Source organism: Cibotium barometz, chromosome 44 (genome assembly GCF_041138505.1).
Source record: "Cibotium barometz isolate CiBa-2024 chromosome 44, ASM4113850v1, whole genome shotgun sequence".
Lineage (NCBI taxonomy): Eukaryota > Viridiplantae > Streptophyta > Polypodiopsida > Cyatheales > Cibotiaceae > Cibotium > Cibotium barometz.
The window spans coordinates 38,004,696-38,026,043 of NC_141089.1; the positions used below are offsets into that span (position 1 = coordinate 38,004,696).

Consider the following 21,348-nt stretch of genomic DNA (forward strand, 5'->3'; position numbering starts at 1 on the left):
ATTGCCCCGTTGTTTTGTGTCTCAGGGAGCTTGGGGCTCGACCTCTCCCCGTATCCGTATCCCTGACTCTCTTTATCTAGATGCTGACATTTCCCTTGAGATCAGAGAGATATGGAGATCTTGTGATGGTCCTGATCCTCGTCATAATATTGCGCTAGCTCTTGAGAGGACCAGCCATCATTATCATAGCACTGCCTTGTCTAAGAAGAAGGAGGCTCTGGACAAGGAGAGAGCTATTAGGCGTAGGATTGCTGCTCTTCAGAGGGAACATGAAAAGCATCCACATGCGACTTGGATTACAGACCTCTTGACCACAGTTAGAGCAGAGCTGCAGTTGGCCATGGACAAGAGGGTTGAGTTCGCCTTTCATGCGAACGAGGCCTTTTGGACTCACATGGGTGGATTACAGACCTCTTAGAGCAGAGCTACAGTTGGCTATGGATAGGAGGGCTGAGTTCGCCTTTCATGCGAACGAGGCCTTTTGGACTCACATGGGTGGCAGATGCAACAAAGAGTTTTTTTCAACACACAGGCCTTCCCATATAGCAGGGATTCTGTGAGGTACTTGCAGGATTCACAGGGTGAGGTTCAGATTGAGCAGCCTGATAAGGTGAGGGGTATTGCTTCATAATTTTATCGGTCTTTGTTGACTGCAGAGGTGCCCTCCCCTCAGAGAGATGTGGCACGGCGGAAGAAAGTTTGGGAGTGCATGCCCAGGCTCATTACAGATGCTATGTGTTCTTCCCGGGATGCCCCTTTCTCGAAGGATGAATTCCTTCATGCACTGCATGCTCTTTCCAGTGGTTCATGCCCAGGGGGGATGATGGTCTTTCTTCCGCCTTCTTTATTCTTTTTTGGGATCATATTGGAGATGCTATCACTGTTGCCCTTCAGGAAATGTGGTTGTCGCGTATGATGCCTCCATACCTCACGAAGGGGCTGATTCACCTTATCCCCAAGAGTGGGGACAAGACTGACATCAAGCAATGGAGGCCCATCACCCTCCTTGGATATGCATATAAAATCTTAGCTAAAGCCTTGAGTATAAGGTTGCATCCGATTCTCCAAAGGACTATCCATGATACCCAGAATGGGTTCCTCCAAGGAAGGAGTATATTTGATAACATCTTTTCTTTCTGGGAAGCTGTCGAGTGGGCAAAGTCTAGTCTTGCCATTCTTTTGCTTGATTTTGAAAAAGCTTATGACAGAGTGGATTGGGATTTTTTGGAGGGCACTATGGCACACATGGGGTTTTCCCAAAACTGGATCAGAGGTGTGTCTTGCCTATACAGGGAGGCTCATAGCACTGTTTTAGCCTGTGGGGGGCGCAGTGAGCGTTTTCAGATTTCCCGTTCAGTGAGGCAGGGCTCTCCCCTCGCCCCTTTACTGTACCTCATTGTAGCTGAGGCTATGAGTAGGTTTCTTCGGGCTGCCCCTGGTGTTGTGGGTCTCAAGCTGCCTTTATGTACGAAGGAAGAGTTTTTGGACTCTGAGTTAGCAGATGATACGGTGTTGTTCCTTGAGGCTTCACATGCTTGTTTATGTGCTTTCCGGACAGCCTTGGCCTTTTGTTTGGCAGCAGGAGCTTCTATCGATTGGCATAAGTTAGTTGGTTTTTGGGTCAGTGATTCTCCTCTTGCAAATTGGGGTACAGATGTTGGTTTTACTTGGATTGAGAGAGGATGCTCTGCCAGATACCTTGGTTGTCAGGTGGGCATTGACATCTCCCCTGCACAACAGTTTGCTCCAGTGCTCTTAAGCATTAAAAGCAAACTTCATCACTGGAGTAGGAGGAAGCTCGACTTGGCCTCTAGAGCTTTGGTGATTAACCAAGTTTTGCTAGCCACGACTTGGTTTATCGCTTCGTGCTGGATTTTTCATAAGGGCTGCATTGGCCAGCTTCGTCGCCTTATTCGGAACTTTCTTTGGTCAAGGCTTGATGGAAATGCACACACCAGGGCTAGAGTTGCTTGGGAAACCATTATCAGGCCTAAGCAGGAAAGGGGATTGAATATCATTGACCCTGAGGTGCAATGTAAGGCTTTGCTGTGTAAGCTGGTTGTTAGGGGCTTTCTTCCAGGCACTGAGCCGTGGAAGGACTTTCTCATGCAGCAGATCACGAAGTGTGTTCCTGTTCGCGGAGGTGACTGGACTCTCAGCTCACGCTTTATTTTTTTAGATGCAGTTCACCGCTCCCCTTCATCCCCCCTGGTTAGGTCCCTCCTACGGGCCTGGGACTGCCTAAGGAGTTTTTTGGTACACATCCCCCCGCGTTCAACGGAGGAAGTTAATCGGCAGCCCATTCTGTGGAATGATTTGATCTTAGATGTGCATGGTAGGCCTCTTGGGACAGCTATGCATATTCTTTAGGCTGGCTGGGATACCCTTTGCCCCACAGTGTTGGCTTGGAAGAGATTTCAGAGCCTCACCGAGGTACAGAGATTGGATCTCACGCAGCATTTGAGAGACTCTAGTCGGAGGATTGCACAGATTGATACAGTCATTCCCAACCACTGGATTACTGGATCTTTTTTAGAAGACCGTCATCATTCTTAGTTTGGGGTCTTTTCTGGGACAGGTGTTCCTCTTCAGGTTATGGGTCTCCTCTTGCCTAGGGAGGATGATGTACCAGTCTTTTTTTCTGTACAGGATGGATGGCAGTTGGAGAGATGTGATGTGCAAGACCTTATTGAGGGCCCCCAAATTCGTCCAGTCAGAGTTGTTGGCAGGTTAGGGAAGCACGTCTTTGTTGACCCCCCCAAGGATGATCACAGAGAGTGTTAGCCTTTGGTTGTATGGTGGCTGCCCTATCAGACATTTGCATTGGGACCCCGGTGAGAGTGGGTGTGGAAGGATGCTTGTAACCCCTTGAAAAGCATGCCTTTTTTCAGTTATATGGTGCGGAATGCCAGACATCTTATCTTGGGACACATTCAGAGTGTCCCTACTCTTAGACCCCATTAGGAATCTTACAGCATTTCGACTGACATTCAGAGGGTTTTTTGGCGGAGATTGTGGCATTCTTATAGGAAGCCACAGATTTCCTCCTTTATCTGGGTTTCTCTTCATGGTGGTCTGTGGCCACCAACAATCAGTGGTCATTTACTGGTGCTTGCCCAGCATGCCCTAGATGTGCAGGAGTTTCGGAGTCACTTTACCATTGTTTATGGGAATGCAAGGAAGCACAGAGGATTTGGTCTGCGACGATTGCACCTCTCTTTGGTAGGATTAAGAGGGATGCTATCATTTCTTTTGGTTCTATCATTTGGTTGACACAGTCTGGGCCTCAGTTGAGATTCGAGGGGACTGACAGGAGCTTGGCCATTATGGTTAGGCAAGGAGTTACTCGGCAGTGTTGTCTTCAAGATTTGCCACTTTCACATTTTGTCCCTCCGCCGACACAGAGGTTAGACAGCTCTTGGGAGATTATTGCTAGCATCTCAGCCTGGAATATCTGGAAGGCTAGATGCATCGAGGCCACTGAGGGTACTTCCATTCTTGTTTCTCAGTGTCTTTGCAAGATTTAGAGTGATATTATTCACACCATCATGGCTACCTGGGCCAGAATCCAGGGATCTTCGAGGGCTACGGAGAGGAAGCGCTACCAGTTTATGAGAGAGTGAGACATTGATATCTTTTTCACGTGCTCTCACTCGGGACCCTATTGGCAACACAAGGCTCCTGATTGGTTGAGATCTCCACCTTTCTTGGTGTGAAATCTCCATTTTGTAAAAAATTTTCATACTTAATAGAAGTCTCCTTTCAAGGAGGGAGGAAAGGCAATAGATGACAACTAGCCTTGTAAGAAGCAGTAAGCAAATAGCATGCCATGTAATGTGATCAACCACCACCACATACATGTGATAAAGCCACATCAAATGATAGGGTGATTTTCAATTTGCAAGGCACAGTTAACTAGGCCATGAGAAAGTGCTTTTCGTTGCCCATACTCAAAGCCGACTAGTTTACATTAAGTAAAAGAAAAAGGTACAAGGGTAACGTCATTAATGTCCAAACTTAATGCCTAAAAAATAGCAATCAATTAAAAAAAAGACATCCATAATCACAACCTAAAGTTATGCAAGGCCATGGACCACAAGATTCACCAAACTCTCAAATTGCTGCTAATAGTAGCTGAATGCTCAAGGCTCACAAAGGACATAAAGAGACCAAGTGTAAGTGCATATGGTTAAGTTGGGGTGTGTGTGCAAGCGTGAGAGAGTTAACAAGATTTGGCTCCTCACTAAGACAACTCGTTGGTGGGAACAAAACCTGAAGAAAATCTGGCATAGTGAATTACCATTCAAATTTTTTATGGCAAGGCTTGTTGGGAGTTGGAGAATTTCTTGAACAAAATGCCCTTCTTGTCGTCGTATAAAGGAGCCAATCATGCACCTTCTATAGTATCGTCCAGAGACCAAAAGTATCCTCCAACAAATTTCACATTCTCTTAAACTCAAATTCCCAACATATTCTCTCTAGATTATTTTTGGCTTTTTGATAAGTGGCCTTCTAGATTGGATCATGCATAGTCCTTTCTAATCTGTACTAGATATTGAGCTTTGTAGACAATATGGCACGCAACAAATCAATTGGTTTGTCATCCCGTAAAGATTGCACGCTATCACTACTTTCATCAACATCCATCTGTTTCACATCAATGATGACCCGTTGGCTTTGTTTTAACTTGTATCATCCTAGGAAGTTTTCCCTCACCTTGAGGGCTCCTTTTTTGATATAGTAAAGGAACCTTTGCTTATCAATTTAAAAAAAGTGTGTGTGTGTGAGAGAGAATATTTGTACATAATAAAAATGACGTTCAACACTCCATATACGCAAAATTGTGTAGGCTAGCCTTACACAACAAGCTCTTTTGAAAGGCCTTCCAACACCTCGAATTTTTTTTTGTAATGCTAGATTTTTATTTGTACCAACAAGCAATGTCCTTACGGATGAGAGCTGGAAGTAAGACTCGATCACGAGACCTTGCATCGAATTCATGCAATCCGTCAACTTCATGGGGATGCTTACACAACTCATTATCAGAAAGGAAGAAAAAGTCATTCCTAGTGAAAATCAGGAGGCATGTAGCCTAGTGGAGACCCAGGTTCTCCATACACTATACCTAAAAAAGAAAATATATAATCCGCAAAAAACAAGAACCCATTTAACTGTGTTGCAATAACATGATAAGCCTTATGAGTATGGCAATTATGTCTTTAAAAGCTTGTATAATCAGGATTGATTAACTCTAATGATTGACACAATTTGCACGTGATCAATCCTGGATCAATGAAGAAAACAGCTTCTGATTCAAATCATCTGATGCAATGAGATCAGTTCCCATTGCATTGTCACCTACAACAAGAAGACAAAAACCAAAGCATCTTAATCTAGGCATGATATCAACATTTTGTGGGGGGACAAAAAAAGCAGGCACATGCGTCTTTTCTTCAACTAAGCCAGATTGAAAATCTATGCTTTAAAGCCCACACACACATTAGCTTAGTAATAAGGACTGAGGGTTTCCAACAGCAAGGGCCCAGTTTCAAACCCTCCAAGTCTATGACCATGGCCCCTAAATCCTTTTTTTTAGAGATTAATTATATACATATATATAGGTGCCAGGAATTGGACCTTGAACCAGACAGCGGCATTGCTGCTCACTTTATTTTCTCAATGAGGATTTTTAAAACACCAAAAAAGCAATTGCAAACGTGAATTTTGAGTGCAACACTTTTAAGGTAATGATCTTTACAGCTGCCTTAAAACTCATGGCGTACAGTGTAATATATGAGGCATTGATATGGCGTCATATCAGTCACATGACTAGATGTTACAAGGGAGTGACAACACTTCACATAGCAAGTTCAGAAGCCAAAGGGCAAGGATTGTGGTCACCTCGGCCTCGTACAAGCTGAAATGGGTAAGCCCAACATGTATGCATGCAGTGGGGGCACAAGAGAGGCTTGTTACATTCAGAGTGACGACAAGACACAGGCTTGCATCTCTCAGAGTATGCAAGGACATCGAAGGTTGGAGGTGGAAGAAGACTGCCATCAGCATGAAAAAGGATACCAGAACCTGCTCACCTCAGGGCTCGACAGAAGGAAGGGAGTGTGCAAGGCAGCACACCAACCTTCCCAAGTGGTTTTAACAAAGCTGAGAGGCAGCACGCAACACTCACGCGCAAGGCACGTGCACATCAGGGGCTCCGTTAGCACATGCTTGAGTCAACAGCAGCCGCACCATGTTGGCCGCTCCATAGTTCACCGCCAACAGACTTGTTGTCTTAAAAGTAATGCCATGTACTTGGAGCTAATCCTTGGATTAGTGGGCATAATCCAATAGGGTTAGGAGACCTTGGGATTAGGAGATAGCAAGCAGATGCAAAGGGCTAAGCTTTGGAATTAATGTCTTGGGACGGCCCCTGTGGCATTGGTGGTATGGGACACTAGTGCTGATTGACATGTATATGTGGAGTGGAGCCTTAGCCCCTGGATTGGGGGTGGATCGAAGTATTGATCCTACGGTTGGGTGGTGAGTTTGCTTGCACCCTTTTATTTGGTTTTCTCTAATCTTGTTATGGATTGTGTTTAGGGGATCTTGGCTAGATAGGTCCGGGAGGCCACTTCAGTAAGGTTTCCACTTTTGCTGCCCATGCACTAAACAACCTACTTTCATCCAGCTTCAAGAGATGATTAATCGTGTGCTTCTTTTGCCAAAGTAATGAGTATCACTTGAGTTCTTGCAATCTTGCTTCCTTGTGTCTATTGCATCTCTCTCTCTCTTCTCCATATCCATGTCTATGCTTCCACACACCATGGCTTGATCTCTCCACCTCTCCTTCCACTCTCACTAACTCCCTCTTGGACCTAGCCATGTTTCCAATATGGTATCAAGGTTAGACTCCATTCCATCGCCATGCTTCACCTTCTCCACTTTTTCATTTTTAGGGTTTCTGCATTTTCAGCCTTCCATGAGCATCTATGTGTTTTTCTCTTCATGAGCCACCCCCTTCATATGCTACATTTTTTTCTCCTTTCACATGCTCCAGTTTTTAGGACCTATTAAATGATGCCCTGCATACTTGTGTTTTAGCCTCTCTACTTGCCATGTAGCACCCCTTTCTATGCATTCTCTCACCCATATAGCTGCCTATCAACCCATGCAGCCACCTTTTATGCTCATGTAGCTGCCTTATATCTGTTGGCCACGTATGGTGCATTTTTTTTTCATATGGTGTAACCAGCCTATAATCAGCGTTCTTTCCTCATATAAGAGCTCTCTAGTCTGCGTTTTCTTCCCATGAAGTGTCCCATTCTATGACCAACATATAGTCAGCATTTTTCTCATCATGAAATACCCACTCCCATGCTTACACAAGATGACATAAACCAGCAAACACCTTCACCACTTGAGCTATCACCTCATTGGCTGCTTCCTTGTGTCTTAGGATGATATGCGAGCCTTATGCTCTTTGTACATGGATCAGCCCTAGCATCTCAACTAGCTTTGTCATTTTCTTTCATTTTAGTATGCATGATGATGTATTCCATTGACATGATATAATCCTTTTGGTCTCATAGATCATTTTGGCCTTTTGTAGACGTTAATATAACTCTCTCTCTCTCTCTCTCTCTCTCTCTCTCTCTCTCTCTCTCTCATATCCATGTCTAATCATGTCTGACAGTCAATCTCACATTGTGAGTGAAAGATCAACTTCCAAGCATGAAAGTTGAGGATGAGAAACTTTCTCATGGGAAAAGAATACTGGGAGTTTATTTCAAGTGATAAGGAGCCGGAGCTTTCGGAAGAAAATGTCACTTCTTAACAAACGCAGGCCTTTAACAGTCCCGTCAACCATCTTGACAATGTTAGTATTATGCCCTTGGTGGTGTTCGATAGTAATGCATTCATTAGGGACTTGGATGAGGACTTGGACTCTTTGGACACAAGGACTGATTTTTGATAGGGAGATATCAATCAAAACCAAGAACATGAGAAAGGTGACCCCAAGGGAACTTGTAATTCTTGAAATTAAATCACACATGGCTGCTTGAGCGAGTCCAAGAACTCAGTGATTTAGTTACTAAAACACAAGAAGAGATCAAAGCCTAAGTAAGTGATGAAAAGCAAAAGCAAAGGTGCATCACGTGGAAGGCAGCCAACAACCGGCCAAGTCCCCCTCCACCCAAAGATCCCATGAGACCACTAATAAAGGTGGAGGATGAGGGGAGACCAAGGGTTATTTAGCCCTATATAGAAGGGTTACATACATCCCAACCCACTATGTGGGATATTACATTGTCACATGGCAGCTTGAGGAGCAAGAGGGCAAGAATTTTTCAACACCCCTTGGATGTGAAGCTCCATGCCGAGCAGGAGCCAATGAGGCTTTGATACCATGAAAAGCGGAAGTAGAGGTGCATCACGTGGAAGGCAGCCAACAACCGGCTAGGTCCCATGAGACCACCAATAAAGGTGGGGGATGAGGGGAGACCAAGGCTATTTAGTCTTATATAGAGGAGTGAATTAAACCCTAATCCGCTATGTGGGATGTTACACTGTCACATGGCAACGTGAGGAGCAGGAGGGTAAGAATTCATTCCAACAAGTGAGTCTCTCAGATACTAGATACTGTACACCCTAGTATCTTAACGACTACTATTGAGACTCACAAATCCTTGGATGAATGACATCCCCCTCTTCTAAACTTGACGAGATTCCAATCTGTATTCTTGGATGACTGTCATCATCCCATTCTCTATTCCCGAAGTCCCCCTGTCATCCTTCCCTCTCTGGCAACCTTTTCACTGAACACCCGGCCTGATCTCCAAATCCACTAACTCTGATGAAGATCTATGCATCTCTTCCATCCAATCCCCATTGCGTTCCTCCCCTGTCCATGAACATTGTCTCTGGTCTTCTTTCCTGGGAAATGAGTCTGGCACTCTCACTCCACCCCTTGGAGGATAATTCTCCCCTAGAATCGTTGCTTGAAAGCCTTTCTTGGTGTGCCCCAAGTGACACCCGACTCACAGGACTACCATCCCCTTGGGCTTTGTGAAACACCACCAACCAACCTCTTGGGAATTCTTCAATGTCTTGCATTCCTTGCCTCGGGCCTCGTACATGTGAACTTTCCTATACCTTGGACTTGTGCATCTTCATCTGGGACTAAATAAGTGTTTTAGCCTTGCTGAGCCTGATGCTCTGATACCAATGTTACATGCACAGACTCTAGGATCCTAGTCTTCCTTCAACCCTAAACACCATCTAGGAAAACATGTTGATGCAAAATGCATGCAGTGTGTGAAAATATACCCAAAAGGGTATTCTACCCAACCCAAAAAGGGCTATTTACTCATTTAAACTTTACTTTTTATCTGCTGGCCGACCAACACCCTGCCTTTCCATATAAATATGAGGCGCCTCCTTATGAACTCAGCTATCACGAGTACTTCCCTGCTGGATGCCTACTTCAGGACTACACCTCAACGTTTTTACTCCCTACTACTGGATTGGTCGCCTACTTCAAGACTGTACCTCAGCGTTTTTACTCCCTGCTGCTATTGGATTGGTCGCCTACATCAAGACAGATCATTTGCGTTTTTCTGCTCTGCCTGCTACTGTTGGTACAGTACGCCTCTAGGATAGGTGAAACCTCTCTCTACTGCTGCTGAACTGGTCACCTACATCAGGGGTGATCATCAACGTTTTTCCTCTCGAGTTGCTGCTGCTGGTACAGGCCGCATATATCTGTGTTTCACTTCAGCATACCTCTGCATTTTTACTTCAGCAGCCATCAGAACATCAGCGCTTACATCTGTGCTTACATCAGCACTTACACATCAGCCTTACATCAGGCATATATCGGCGCTTACATCAGGCTTACTTCGGGACTGTTATCTGCGTTTTTGGGACAACAGCCTTCTCTGCTCGTTCGGAGTCTCACATAGAGCTCCTGTACCGGACTTTATCATTTATATACATATCACCATTGCATGATGTGTGATTTGCTCTGATCTTTCATATATTTGGTCCTTTGGTCTCTTTTTTCCTCACATGCAAAAGATAGAGAAGACAGAGAGATAGCTGAGTATTCAATATATTCATATGGTACAAAAAGGTACAACTGTTCTTGCAGCCATAGATTGCCTCCTTGAAAAAGTATAAAACCTAGTCTACAAGCCTAATCTATGATCCAACCCAAGCAAGGACTGAATGACCAAAACGATGAACAATGTTTGCCTTTTATAGGCTAGAAAGATCTGATGGAGTGGCTGACTGCTGGTCGACCAAGTCTAGGACAAAAATCCACTTTTTTGTGTTGCAGCCGACAGGTCCTACTCTCATATTTTGGCCGACAACAACCCAAAAACCTCCACCAGATAGTTCCTGTCAAATCAGCAACACATGCTTCAAAACTCTAATTCTGATCTATCTTTATCTTGTTGCCTCTTCAAGATTAGCCTGGGATTAGCATGTGCATGTCCTGCACATGACATTCTTCTTCTTAGACTCTGCTATCCAGGCAATAGATCCTTGCTCAAGAACATGTTGGTTCTGAGCTTGTAGCCAGTTGAGAGCATTCAAAGGCATGGGATCTAGATTTTTTAAGATATGCCTTTGAATTTGATTACTTACCCCAATCATGTTTAGGGATGTGATGATAGGTTCCGTCTGTGGACTTGTCACCACAAACTTGTTGGGACAGTCTTTAATCCAATGATCTATGCCACAACGATTATAAGTAGCCAATGGCATGTTTGAGGACATAGCTTGGTTGAGTTGAGGAAACTTTATAAGACACTCCAACACTCGATGGAAACCTTGATAGTGGTAACATTGAAAAGACATCCTCTTCCCGTTGCATTGATGTCCCGGCCCCTTTCTATAGTGACAAGTTGGTAAGCTGGCTTGACTCCCGCTCTCCTATCCACCACATAATAGGGTCCTCAAATAAGTGTGGAATGGGTTCGACATCTATCTCATATTCTTGGTAATCAATAGGCTCCTCGAAGCTTACTTAATTAAGAGATGTCACCCTTGGTTAAGGTGATTGCGGTCCTAAGACTAGTGGAGAAAATTGCACATTGGGTGTATCGTGCAAGCCCTTTGATAGGAGTTGTTGCGTGGGATACTCAACCATTGCTTGATTTGTTACACGACCGAGAGCTAGTGTTTATGGCGATACCAACAAGACTAGTTATGGTCTCGTTGTATTGGCAATAACATGTAAGCGTGTTTCACAATCTCGGGCTTCGTGACCATAGCACCCACAAAAGCCACAGTTACCATTGTAACGAGCCCTTAAGATTAGACATTCGTTGGTGGTATGTCCTTGACGACAAATGGAACACCAATGAAGCTCTCCTAGGATACATGTGTACATTGTCCGAACCTTTGTTGACCTTCATTTCCTCTTGGAGAGCTTTTGAGAAATCGATCCAAGTCATTTTCGCTAAGGTATTATCTTTAGCTACAAGTTTCGCACTGGTGATGCTACGACCACTGGCTACTGTTGACACAGTAAACTTAAAATCTGAAGCTCTGACTCCTTTAACATCAAGTTATCCTCAAGTTGAAAAGCATTAATTGTGATGTCCTTCCATAGTGATACCTCGAATGACCAAACCATTATAGATATCTTCATATGTAAGCCCATGGATGAATCGATCAAGCAATTGATTGTTGGAGAAATGCTCATGTAAAGCACAGCGAGAGTTTAAGTACTTGAGACAACTAATAAAATCTCTCACTGACTCATCTTCTTCTCTTTCAGCTTTATGTAACTATGAAGCGACACTCCACAAAGTCCCCTCACATACAAACTGCTTTAGGAATAACCACCGAAGACCGATAAAGTTTAGACGTTCTTCAACTCTCAAGATCCAATACCAATCACCAATCTTGCCATCTAGTGTAAGGCTAAAGCCATTGGTCTTTGCAAGCTCATTTCTCTCACCTAAGGCCTCACAAACTTGATCGAAGACCTCGAGATATCTTCTACGATCACCCACTCTATTGAACTTTTGCTTGAGCTTCGCGATTTGTGCAACCTTTCCAGAGCTACTCCATCCGTTATCTCTCATGACTAGCCCTATGCTTTTGGCCATTGCTCTCTTCAATGCTTGCGCAAAGACTACTAGATCAATTGGGAGGACTGTTGCTGGAAGTATTGGGACGACTGCTGCTGGAAGTATTGCTACAACAAGAGCAGTATGTGGTACGAAGGACACTACAACAAAAAACAAGAATAATGTAGCAAAATAAAAGTTTTTTTTAAATTTCTTTTCTCCTCCATTCTTTAAAAAACTAAAAATATATTAGAACTAAACCATTCACAAGCTTTCAAAATGCATTGCGACTATGCAATGGAGCTATTCCCCGATAGTGACACCAATTGTGAAAGGCCCTAGCACCATGAAAAGAACGTCAAAAACAATCCAATATGATGGAACTTTACCCAACCGCACTTGAGAGCACAAACAACTCAACCGAAAAACCAGTATACAATGACCTAGCTCACAACACAAAATCGGTGTCACTCATCTAGTGAAAGCAAGTTGCTTGGGATTCTCGTAGATAGCGTTGTCACCGCGAACAAACACCCAAGAGCTCCACTCTGTTGAAATATGCAAGTGAATGAGTGTGTGCAAGAACAAGCTCTTAGCTAGAGACTATAAAAGAGAGTCTATAATTGAGTGGGTAGTAGTGAAAAAGTGAGAAGAATCTACTGAATGAATCAAGGGTAGTATGAGTAGATATAGGGATGTAAAAAGATTCTAGGAAAAGATGTCCCCAGATATAGGGAAGATGACACAAATCAAGGAGAAATCAATGGGATTAGATGCTTGGTACCTTGTGGATGTAAAAGCTATAAAATGAGACATTGGCCTAATGAGAAATTGCTGGTTTTTGGGTATCCATGCCTACATTAAGCTATTAGATTAATTATAAACTAATCTCGTCTTAATTACCTTCTAATTACTTGTTAATCATGTTGATCCTTGCATTTGATCCACCATAGCTCATCATATTGCTCCAAAATTAACATGGTATCAGAGCCAAGCTTAGGATTCAGCTCATTTTCAAGCCTAATCACCCTACTAATTATAGATTAAGAGATAATCCTTGTTGTTAGTCTTTTCAACTAATCCTCTGTACCCCCAACTGGTGGAGGGGCTCGATCTCCCTCCAACCTTTAAATTATCTAAAATCCTCTTAGTCACACCTAGGTAGCATCCCCACACATGAGCCAGCCAAGTCAATTCTTCAAATTGCCGTTGGAAGTAGCCGGAAATCGCGATTTCGTTAGCGTCTTCTTTTCTAAGTAAAATTACAAATTTATCATCAAGCCTTTGAATTGAAAGCATTGAAACTAGTCCAAGGGATTTTTGGGTGGTCTGAACAGGCTGGTGGCCTCAAAATCTTAAAATTCATTAAAGAGAAGCTATATCAAGCTCTAGATCAAATCTGCAAGTGACTTTGGTAAAACAGAGATTAGGCATTCAATAGTTGGTCAAATCTATGTTTTTGGGCTTGATCTTCTACTAGACTAACTCCTATTGATGCCCTGGAAAAGATTTGAGCTCGTTTAAACTCTAAGATACACTATTTTCTGCACACAAAATAAAGAATTAATCTCACTAATTAGTTATTAATTAACACTAATCATTGGATTTTGATGCAATTGATAGTTCAAACTTACCATTGGGTATCTGATTCAGATCTCTATCACTTTAGATTACAATTTGAAGTTGGTTTGATATCCCAACCATCCAATACAAACCAACTATCCTTGGCTTTATGCAATTTTTTGGTGTATTCATGCTTGTAACCTGTTGTAATCATCATTTAACACCAAATTGGAGTTATAAAAGGATAGACATTATCCTTGAATCTTGAATTGGATCAAAAGGTAAGACCCCCTTCACATCATCATGAGCATTGCACAAGAAATAGCTAAGTTCAACGAGGAACAATTCCATACATGGCAAACAAAAACCATGTATTTGCTCATGAGAAAGAATCTATGGAGACTAGTTGAGGGAAGAGATGAATGTCCAGTGGAGAATAGGAAGAATGAGTAGAAGAACAAAAATGAAAAAACATTAGAACTCATTGCACTTAGCTTAAATGATGAAATCATTCACCACATTGCAGGGATACAACAAGCTAAAGATGCATGGAATGAACTTAACAAATTATTTGACACTCAAGCAAAGAATTCAAAGATAAATCTGCTAATGCAATTCTACAAACTTGACATGAAGGAAAGTGAACCTCTAACCATACTTGATCAAATACAAAAGCATCAAACAACAACTTGGAGCCATTGGGAAGAAAGTAAAAGATGACGAGACACTAGCAATGCTTCTAAAGAGTGTGGACAAGAAAGGGTATGAGAACATTGTGGCAACCTTAAAGAATGTACCAGATTTAAAGTTGCATGAGATAGAAAGAGCTCTACTAGAGCAAGAGAACAAGGTCAAAGAGAAAAAAGACTTGGACCCAACAACTGGAGAGGAGAGAGCTTTCTACACCCGAGGAGGCCTCACACACGAGCACGAGGACGAGAGAGAGGCAAGGAAGGAGAAAAGACCTTCACTTGCCACAACTGTGGAAAGCCAGGACACATGGCTAGAGATTACTACAACAAACCAAATGAAGAAGGATCAACATCGGCAAACTTCATGGAAACTCCAAAGGTAGAGGAGTCATGACATCTTTTTTGAGAGAGAAAGAAAGAAACCCCACAATCCAATGTAACCTGTCCCAATAGAGCAAAACTACTTGTGAGCCACCGATGATGTAGGGGATGTGGTAGATGTATGTGTGAGTACTTTAGTCAAGGTTACGGACACTTGTAATAGCCTTGGACACATAGAAAGAGAGTGTCAAGGACTATGAGTTAGGGACTTGAAGCATTGCTTGCAAGCTATCAAGTAAGAGGGAAACTTGGTATAGAGTCCAAGTATGCTAGAATTATTCACTTGAAGGGAGGTGTTGAAATATGCAAGTGAATGGGTGTGTGCAAAACAAGGCTCTTAGCTAGAGACTGTAAAAGAGAGTATAATTGAGTGGGTAACAATGAAAAGGTGAGAAGAATCTACTGAATGAGAGAATCAAGGGTAGCATCAGTGAATAGAAGGGTGTGAAAAGATTCTAGGAAAAGGTGTCCCCAGATGTAGAAAAGGTGGCACAAATCAAGGAGAAATCAATGGAATTAGATGCTTGGCACCTTGTGGATATAAAAGCTATAAATTGAGACATTGGCCTAATGAGAAATTGCTCGTTTTGTAAGCTATTAGATTAATTATGCACTAATCTCACCTTAATCACCTTCTAATTACTTACTAATCATGTTGATCCTTGCATTTGATCCACCATAGCTCATCACATTGCTGCAAAATTAACACACTCTACCGCCACCGCCGCACACCAAGGAAAACTTAACCCTCTCTCTCACACACACTCACATACATATAATGAGCATATAAGAGTCCTAACCATAAGACAAGAGATAGACAAGAGACAAGAGAGTAGAGAAGAAGAGCACTCTTAGATTATGCATAAGAGAATGAAAGGTTTTGGTTACGAGAGGCATAAGAGATAGACATCCCACAGCAAAGGCCGCAACTTTCCATCCAAAGCTGTGCAAGGGAGTGGCGACGTGTCATGGCTCGTGATCCAAGGTGAGAAGGCATAAGCTCATGGAAAGGGAGAACAATGCCAATGTCCCTCACCAATGGAAAAAGCTAGCAAAAGGGACAATAGAGAGCCGACAAGACACCACCCCAATAGGAGGAATCCGGACGGCCGCTGCCATCGTACGGTTGGACATGGTGTATTATTATGCTAATGTCATTTCTCCGGAGTTTACAGAGCCACAAGCATTTGTGGTCGAGACGCTTTGCTGTCGAGATGCTTGTATCTGCCATGAACAAGGCAAGGCTAAACTTCCCAAATGCCAAAGTGATTGAGGTGACACACAGGAGACCAGAAGAGAAGGCAAGACTCAAACATGTGCTTCAGTCAATAGGCGCCAAAGAGAGTACAAGCCCAGATATAGCTCATGGATAAAGATTGAGTTTGTATCTTGAGGCACCAATGCACCGGCATTGGTTGACCCAAACAAGAAGGGATGGCACCACATAACTTTCTGGATCCAAAATTTTTTTGAAGCCTTCAAAATCAAGAGTGGTTTGACTGCTAGTGCAGTGTCCACCAAGCATGCCAGGTGTTGGCAAGTGAACGGGTCCATAGTTCACCACCAACAGACTCGTAGTTGTCTCACCTATAACAGACTCATCATGAACCAACAATCTTTAACAACCTTTTGTACCTGAACAAGCTGATATAGACAAAAAGATTGAGCATAGTGTAGAGAAGAGAGGATTGTTCAAGGCAGTTAATATGTTGCTATGTCATTGATTAGTGTGGTCTTGTGAGAAGAAAGTCCTGAGGCAATAGCTAGTCATCGATGATAAAGCCAAGAATCCAATGTCACCTAAGTGAGAAGTGGAAGCTAGACTATATGTATTTTGGCGCTGACTGTTGACTTTTATTTAATGGATTCAATCTATTTTGCTCATCATGTTCCAGCTGTGCAATGTCCGGAGTGCATCTATGCATATCATGATGCACCAATGTTCACTTAAACACCATTGAGCCTTCATTTTTGGCTGTTTTAAGCACGCAAACGAGTACTCTAGTTCACATAAGCAAGTCCAGACACATTTCGGACAATACTCTAGCTCATTTGGACTAATCTGCAAAGCTTTCCCTGATCATGCAAACTGATGTTGGGCATGTTTTGCCAACTTATGGTGTTGGGCACAATTGTACAGCTCAGCTCATGAGGGTTGGCTAGGTGGTCTGAAACCACTAAAGTGTCAGGTCTTGACCAGACAGCAACACACCAACAGCTAGTGCATGTGGCCACACGTATCTGCACAGGTTGAAGGGTGAGCAAATGCAATGCACCTATGGGCCATGTCAGCCAAGTGCACATGTTCAAGCAATGCACCAAACTCACTTCCCCTCCTTTCAATCCCCTTCTTTAGGCAATGGGGGAAACAACACCTCCATCAATCCAAGTTTCTTTTCTCAAAAGCCCCTTCTTTCAACCCCTCGAAGCTTCTGAAGGCTCCTGGTTATCCACCTTTGCAAAGATTTTATGGTAACCCCCACTCACGTGATAGTAATAGGCTTCTGTGTTAATCACTCTTTCCTCCGCTACCTGCCCATCTAGGTGCTCACTGCTAGCCCATGCAACATGGTGACCTCCTGCATTTCTGTTCCTGTAGCAGCATGCCCATCCCACCCATCAAGGTGTATCTTTCCCTTCCAGCGCGATCCTGGTGTGGGACCTCCAGTAGAGGACACGCCTGGTGTGAGGATCCTGACCTGATTAACAAATCAAGCTTGATTGGTCCAGCTATCATGAGAACAACGGCTCTTACGCAAGGGAGAGCCGATTCCATAGCTTCGTCCACATTGGCTTCACTGCAGAGCATTGGGTCTACCAATGCCTACACCAAGAGGAGGTTAACCCACACACACACACACACATAATATATATATGTATATCATATCATATACACACACTCATATATATACTATGTATGTATGTATATGTATGAGTGCATGCGTGCGTGCACGTGTGCGTATATACACACATATACATACACATATGTGATACACATACATACATACATATACAGAACAGAGGCCCAAAGGTCATGGATCCAAGCACATCCACCCCCACCTCTAGCATCTTCAAGTCCACATTGATGATCACTACTCACCCTCAAAACCCTTGGTGAAGTCTTCTTGCTCAAAAGGCGACTCGAGTGAAGTGTGTAACATTTACCCCTAGGTATGATCATAGTCCCTTGGAATGTTTGTGGACTAGGTGTCTCACTACCACAACTACGAGATGGTCATTTAGGGGGGCTTCAACAACTCCAGGATCACCACCTAACTGCCAGTCACACCCGGCACTGTGGTAAGATCCTTACAGGATGCAGCCACACCTTCTGGTCTCTAACTTGGGCAACCATGGGCATAGTTGCAAACATTCGCGTTTGCAGGGGTTTGCAAATGTTTGCTGCATTCTTGGAGTTTGCAAACTTGGCTGCTGCTTCTTCTTTTTTTAAGGGAAGTGGACAAAATAATGGCCAAAAGGGGGAAAAACTAGTAATCTAATCATAAGTTTCATGATTTTATGCATACATTATAAGGTCACGAATGCAACTCTTTCCGAGGTTGAAGCATTCCTTAGCAAACTTTGTAAACTCGTATGCGAATGCACGAATGCGACAAGCGCAAACAACTATGACCATGGGGATGTATTTAGCTCAGTGAGCAACCAGCTTCTACCCCAAGCAAGTGATCGACTTTTGATGAAGCTCAGTGAGCCATAGTTTTGCTGGGTGACTGCCACACCAGCTTCCTCAACATCTATGCCTCCAACAAGGATTGCACCTCCTTTTAAATTCAGGTGAAAGAAAGGTTCCCCCGGGCAGATCTTGGTGCATGGGAGGACACTTGGACATGGTACAGTCTTATAATTCTCAAGGAGCAAGTGGAGACACAATCAGCTCAGGTCACGAAGAAGGAGCAGATTCTCACCATCAGGGGACACTCCTCAAGGTCTTCAGTCTACATAAACCCCCCCCCTGGTCTTCGAAATCGGCCCCTCTGGCCAGCTACAGCCCACAAGGGACACTTTAGAGGGGAACTTCAGTGTGCCGCATGATAGTTTCCACAAGCAAGAAGAGAAAGGGAAAAAGACTCGACAGAGACACTAATGCAAACCCCTCTAGCCAAAGAAGCAGAAAGAATAGTTAAATACCAGTCCCACATTCATCACATCAGATGACGGGAATTTAGTGTCCCTTACACACATACGATACACACACACACACACACACACACACACACACATGCAACATATTGCCTAGCAACAGTCTCAAATTTATAGAGAAGTAGAAATATGCACCTGATTGCAGCTGATTGTTCCATTCATGGAGTATCTGCATTGATCAGAAATTGGAGGATATTCTGAGCAAAACTTTAAAACTAAAACACCTCTATGCATGTCAGGATCAACATTTCAATGCATCACCTTCATGAAGGAACTATACACCGCATCATCTTCATCACAGCAAATTGGAGTGCCAGCACGTGCTTGCATGCGGCGAAGCAATGCTCTGTTTGCAACTAGAATCTCCTTTGTCTTGTCAATCAGATCCTATCAAAGCAAATGCAAGAGTAAGATTGAAAGGTGCCACAATGTAAAGTTTGAAAGATCTAAACCAATTGTTGAAGTTACTTGTTTAGCAGCCAAAAGCTTTCGACAGTCATCCTCAATTATAGGAAGTTCATCTTGGATCCTCTTGATGCGCAACATGAGTTTAAATGGATCTACCTGTTACAAAGCAGCCTGCGTTAATGGATGTAATTATGAGGGTAAACATAATTGCGTGCGTTTAAATGAAGTGATTCTGATGGATTAACAGATCTGATATGGTGTTAGGATTAAAGTTGGCATGGACGTATGTAGCTTGTTATGCGGTATACCACAGCTGCATTAAAATTGAGTAGACAAACAGTATATTTGATGAGAACGGATGCTTACATGATTAAGCTGTCTGCCATTAAATTCTGCCTCTAGTTTGTGTTGTACATACTGCAGGTACAGCAGAGAGAAAAACCTAAAACACAGTGCCAAAAAAAAAAGCAGAAACGAAAATGCAAAAGGCCAAAAAGCAAAAAGCTACAGTGAGGTCATTGTTGGCCTTGACGAAGAGCTGCTCGAGGGTGTCAACGGCAATGGCGGAAGGCTTCAACAAGTGCGACATATTTGGTGGGTTCTGTGTGTGACCGCCCCCCGCTTGATCCTATTGTGGGCTCCTGCTGTGTTCTGCGGGTGACCGCCCCGCTTATACTGGTGTGGGCTTGGCCCTTGTGTTTTTCGTGATCGCCCGCTTAGACTGTTGTGGGCTGGCCTCTGCCGGTGTTTTGTGTGTAATACTGTTGTGGGCTTGCGTCTCTCTGCTTCTGGCCTGCGTATGACCGCTCTCTTAGGGTTACCATTTGGCCCACCTTAGCCTCGCCATAGCCACTCACTCCCTGTTTCTTCCTTCGGGCAGCGTCCTGTTGAGCTTTTACTTTTGCAATCCCGCGGCATTCCCGCCTGAATTTCAAACAAAAGATCTGCTGCAAAGATGAGTGAACCCTTCAGACTCGTCATGTTTTGAAACTGCATTTAATCGGTATCTATTCTTTGTTTTGAAAAATGCAATTAATCTACATCCATTCTTGATTTTCATTATTCCCATGGCGAGAAGAATGAATTACAAATTTACAGGAAGAAAGAGCTTGTACGTTTTAAAAAAAGATTTAAAAATTAAATAAAAGGAAATCTAAATTTAAAAATGTACAAAAAGAAATAGAAAATGGGGAGGGGGAGGGGAAATTTTTTGTGATCGATAAGAAGAGGAAAATTTGAAATAAAACAAAAGAAAATAGGGGAGGCTCCTATCTGCGAGGGAAAAATAGAGGGAGAGGATGAGGTGAGTTAGGCTATGGGGAAAGGGGAGAGGGGGAGAAAAAGTAAGAAAGCCTTGGCAAGAAGAGATAGAGAAAGAAAAGGAGGGGGAGGGGGAGAGAAGGGAGAAGACAAAGGAAGAGATGGAGAAGACAAAGGGAGAGATGGGGAAGGGTTGATGGGGGTGGGGTGTAATCCAAGTCAAAAATTGAAATGAAAGGGTGGTTAGAGCTCAAGGCACCAAAGCCACGTGGCCTCCCAACCATTTGAAGCTGTAGAGCTCACACGCGATCTAGTGAAGGAAGCAAAAGAAAAATCGACAAAAGAGACCCAAAAGGAAGTTGTCTCTTGGGAGCTTGGAGCTCTCTCTCTCTCTCTACAACAACTCTTGGAGCTCTCTACTCCACTCGCTAAACCAATTGATTGGTTGGAGGGAAAATAGGGCCCAAGCCCTCCGGCACCACCCATGGCCATCGGAGCCTCTAAACCTTCTACAGCTCTAGTGGTGGCTTGGGGAGAATAAAAATAAAAAATAAACAAGACTGAAATTATCCAAAACAAAAAAAGAACGATAGACACCACAAAACGTGGTCTTTACTCTGCCTAGGGCCAATACCTCTTCACACACAACCCGAACAATGCCCCTCAGAGAGTCGCTAACTACACTGTGCCCATGGGAAGGATTGCCACCACCTTGAAGGGTCCATGCCAAGCATACACCAATTTCCTAGCCTTTTTAAGATACTTAGAATGATAGACTAGGGCAAAGTTGCCTTCTTCGA

At 43.4% G+C, this 21,348-nt stretch overlaps 1 protein-coding gene across 2 annotated transcripts; it reads right to left on the reverse strand.

Annotated features, from left to right (window-relative positions):
- Window positions 1-4,796: 4,796 nt before the first annotated feature.
- LOC147613252 (spindle/kinetochore-associated protein) lies at window positions 4,797-20,346 on the reverse strand. 2 transcript variants are annotated; one of them, XM_086782072.1, is made up of 7 exons: window positions 19,797-20,346; window positions 19,655-19,705; window positions 19,349-19,444; window positions 19,142-19,267; window positions 19,016-19,049; window positions 13,718-13,847; window positions 4,797-5,358 (listed from the first exon to the last, which is right to left on the reverse strand). In XM_086782072.1, the coding sequence occupies exons 1-6, from the start codon at window positions 19,875-19,877 to the stop codon at window positions 13,744-13,746; spliced, it is 492 nt and encodes a 163-aa protein (XP_086638198.1). In that variant the 5' UTR covers window positions 19,878-20,346; the 3' UTR covers window positions 4,797-5,358; window positions 13,718-13,743. The 2 variants fall into 2 exon arrangements, with proteins under 2 accessions (XP_086638198.1, XP_086638199.1); XM_086782073.1 differs by lacking the exon at window positions 13,718-13,847 and having other exon boundaries at window positions 19,797-20,339.
- Window positions 20,347-21,348: the final 1,002 nt, after the last annotated feature.

Coding starts and splice junctions, on each gene's coding strand:
- LOC147613252 (XM_086782072.1), bottom strand. CDS start 19,877: ATGTCGCACTTGTTGAAGCCTTCCGCCATTGCCGTTGACACCCTCGAG. Junction 19,445..19,654: donor ATGGCAGACAGCTTAATCAT/GTAAGCATCCGT, acceptor GCTTTGTAACAG/GTAGATCCATTTAAACTCAT. Junction 19,050..19,141: donor TGTATAGTTCCTTCATGAAG/GTGATGCATTGA, acceptor TGATCAATGCAG/ATACTCCATGAATGGAACAA.